Source organism: Cryptotermes secundus, unplaced genomic scaffold, assembly GCF_002891405.2.
Source record: "Cryptotermes secundus unplaced genomic scaffold, Csec_1.0 scaffold289, whole genome shotgun sequence".
In the NCBI taxonomy this organism is placed as follows: Eukaryota; Metazoa; Arthropoda; class Insecta; order Blattodea; family Kalotermitidae; genus Cryptotermes; species Cryptotermes secundus.
In genome coordinates this window covers 40613-44510 of record NW_019722431.1, presented here as the reverse complement: position 1 = coordinate 44510, position 3898 = coordinate 40613, and the positions used below count along the sequence as shown (strand labels likewise).

Genomic DNA, 3898 nt, shown 5'->3' with positions numbered 1-3898 from the left:
TACATTTTCTAGGCAATCCTCACAGATGGCGGTGAGGTTGTCAGTCTTGTGCACTGGCTGCCCTTTACCCGCAAGAACTTTTCTGGTACTCATTTTTTTAGAGGCTGAGTTGACCCCAGGGTCGTACTGCTCCTGGAAAGACAAGGTCAATTGAAAAATCCAGGGAACTGATATTACATTTCTGTGCTTTTTAAAATGGAATCTACCCAAGTACAACTTCCTGCTCCTATTTCTTGCAGGTCATTTCGATGGGAATATCTCCCACCATCTCGATACTACAGACCTACTAAGGCAAAGACATCGCCATTACGTGGCAGCACTGGAATGGTTGGTATGCCTATTTCAGTGCTACAGAGTACCCTGGGTACCCAGTCTTTCAATAGACGATCTGGAATTGTAACAGGTAATACTGCATTTTGATACTTGATTTCATTTTGTAGTGGAAGGTTTTCTTGAAATTTTATAGTACTGGAAACTTTACCTTTAATGCATGTCATTACTTTCATGAATAGTTTGTGTAACCTCTGTGTACCTTTAACCTAACTTTTACGAGTTGTTTGCAGGAAGTTAATAAACTTAGTGCATAGTGAGGAGGCTGTGTCTCCATTCTGTATCACATCTTATTCTAGGATCTACTCAATGGATTTTGATGAATCTAGCATAAAGTGGCTTCACCAAAATTTTCTGACGAATTTAATTTCAGTTTTTTGTCATTCCAATGTAGCTCATAATTCACGTGAAGCTCAGATCAAGCTGGGCAGTTTCTGAGTATTAGAATTGATAACTTTGATTGTAGACAATTCAGATCTGCTGGTAACATTATGGTGATTAAAATTGTCTTCTCATTTTATCAAAGACATGTTGATTTCATTTACATTTTTAATTTTTTACTTTTTGTTTTCCAGAGAGGAAAATAAAATTATCTCCTGCGCTGATGGCCTCAAGTGATCAAACTCCTGCCAAGTGTGATACATCATTTAGTCCTTCCAGACGACTTGTTGCCATTGTCAGTCCACAAAGAAGACCACAGAGTGAGAAGAAGGTACTTGTGCATGTTTGTTAAACCAATGATGGCCATTTTGTCATGGGCCCAGAATAATTCTTTCAAGTGATGTATTCAGCTGAAGCGCATTTTTACACATTTATCAAATAATTAATTGAGCACCACACTGTGGAGATATATGAAGGAGTGGGATTATAGCTCCATCAGTATTGATCTTGGCACTACAAGTGAGTGGTCAGTGTCACGCTCATGCCGCCATGTGCATGAGGGTACAGCCTTTGGGTGCCTGTTGGGTAGGAGGCTGGGTGGGCCCCAGAGAAGATCTGGAAGGTTTGGAGGTGAGAACTATCTTGCCCCTGCTGGGAATCGAACACTGGCTATCCAGCCCATAGCCCCTTGATATACCAAGAGCTGTGTTAACAAAATTGGAAATAGCTATGAGATCTGGTACAGCCCAGTTTCCTCACCTTACCAGTGTATGCTGCCACGTTGCCAGTTTTCACTGTACACTTATATTTATCATATCCTGTGTTTGTTCTGAGCATGCATTTGTAATATTATCTAGCATAAAGTCTGCTGAAATTTCAAGAGGAAATTGTTCCTTGTGTTAGTGTCATTATTGAATTTTGGGGCAAAACACATATGTATCTTTGGCTGCTGCTTATTGCTTTCCTCTTCTGCTGTTGTAATTATTACCAGCTCTGACTAATAACATATATAATGGCAGAATCAGAAGCATTGGACATACATATGTGGATGCTTTATTTGTGTGCCATTTTTGTCTTGTATTCATATTGCATTGAAACTGCAGTTAATATTTCTTTGTGGAACACTGAATTTGAACACTATGAAGTGTGCTCTGTGTTACAAAGAATTATATAAACAGGGGAAAATACATGCAAACAAAAATATGAATACTATGCAGAAACAGCTTTTGGTGTGTCACAGGGTATTGAACTGTATTTTAGTATGCTGACATGTGGTACAGATTAATGAATACATGTGTGACTGAACAGTTTTTCTAAAATTGCTAATGTGTTAGGTGTCTATAAGCTCCATTTGTAGTGAGTGTTTCTGTTCTATTTTAGGCCAGTAGGGCATCAGCAGGTGGTAGCAGGGCACCAAACCAGGAGGATGAAGGCAGTAGTGCTGTACCAATGTCTGGCACTAAAGTGATTGCTCAGTCACGGAGACAGAAGAGTCCAGTGGTGAGATAGCGTTCATACTGCTTATGGTTAATACGGTGCGGACATTGCCCCAGGTTACTCAGCACCTCGCTTCTCAAATGCATCTTCAAGAGCAGTACGAGACAAAAGGGATCATCTTCACCCCTTCTGGTGTTGGAATATCTTTTTACTTACACCTGAGTAACTGGATTACTTAAGTGTCCATTCATTTATTTGCAATATGGCTGGTAGATTTACAAGAAGTTTTCCTAACTCTAGCCATAACACAAAACTGAAGTTGTGAAATTTTAGGTTTTCACGTTTTCTGGTGATGTGGCACTGTATGTTAGGAGATGGATATCAGTGTTGTTCCTCCAAAAGATTGGTGCCTGTCCACCAAAGCAAATAAGTTCAAGGGAAAGAGAATATTAGGAAGACCACTGGTGAGATGGTATGAAATCATAATGGCCTGGATGGCCAAAACTTGAAATGATGGTGGTTATATCCACCTGTCAGTTCTCAGTAAAATGAGTGTGAAGATAATTTTGAAATTACAGAAATTCTTTCATTCATTAACAAGTTCTCTGTATAAATTATTATAATTACAGAAATTAGTTTGAAGGATAGAAGTTGAGTTATGATTCTTACTTCTGTTAAATCAACTTTTTGTCTTCTATTTAAATGACAGTAACAGTTTAGCTACCTTACAGGTGATGTTTCTGTCAGAAATTCTGAGGACACAATTCTTGAAATAAATGTGCAGCCCATCGCTGTGTCCACAGATCACACTCTGTATTAACACCCCAGCTGCCGCCACCCTGATAACATCTTAATGTGCTTAGTATTGTGGTAATGTGTCAGGTTTTCGTTGGTGTTGCTAGATAATTATGTTTTATGGATTGTCCTCTTGTAGACATCATGGTTGTGTAGCTCGCAAATAGTAACAGTAGTATCAAAATAAAACTTAGGCCATGCCACCCTTTCAAGGGAGGGGTATGGTATTGTTAGTACAGTTAGTATTGACTTGCAAGCGTTAGTATGGTCTGGAGGGAGTAACTGATGGTGGTGATTCTGTAGTTCTTATTTAGAATGTTTCATTCAGTAGACAAAGCTCGACACTTTTGTGTTGATTCCACGTCACTGAAAATTCATGCTATACCTCCCCCAATCATTATCATGTTATTGGCTAGTGTAAATGGTTCGGCTGGCTGAATTTTGCATTTTTAATGCAGTATTGTTATTCGGCTGCTGGCCCCCTAGTACCAAGGGATTTGATTTTTACACTTGTTATACTGTTACCCCAAAGTTCAAATCTATCCTTTGGACTGGAAGTCACCTAGTGCCGTAGTATAAACTATTATTCTTGAGTTAAACATTTAGTTGAGAGCCCGTAGTAGCAAGAAGGCCTGGGTTCCCAGTTCATAACAGTTAAGTTATGGTGGCATATTAACCCGTTGCCGTGGTTCGTCGTGTATGTTTCGTCAGGGATTTAAATCGTCTGGGGGGGTTCGACGTGTATGTTTCGTCCAGCTGCACACGTATGTTATAACGCCCATAATAATTGATGGTTTTGCTGTAGATTGTTAGATTTTTCACTGGCCTGTTGTCAGGAGGACTGTATTTAATGACACACGCGTTTAAGAGCGCTAAGTCGTCGTTACATATGCCTGTCTTGCAGCAACGTTCCTGTGGCTATTGCGAGCTGTTTCTGTTATGAATGATGTGTTTT

General features: G+C 39.6%; 1 protein-coding gene across 4 annotated transcripts in view; it reads left to right on the top strand.

Annotated features, from left to right (window-relative positions):
- The window catches only part of LOC111861370 (proliferation marker protein Ki-67), a 31281-nt gene that overhangs the window by 4008 nt on the left and 23375 nt on the right, over nucleotides 1–3898 (top strand). For all 4 annotated transcript variants that reach the window (XM_023845876.2, XM_023845878.2, XM_023845875.2 and 1 more), the window contains exons 4-6: nucleotides 240–403; nucleotides 906–1042; nucleotides 2092–2211. In XM_023845876.2, coding sequence (XP_023701644.1) covers nucleotides 240–403; nucleotides 906–1042; nucleotides 2092–2211 — 421 coding nt within the window. The remainder of the gene's footprint in view (nucleotides 1–239; nucleotides 404–905; nucleotides 1043–2091; nucleotides 2212–3898) is intronic.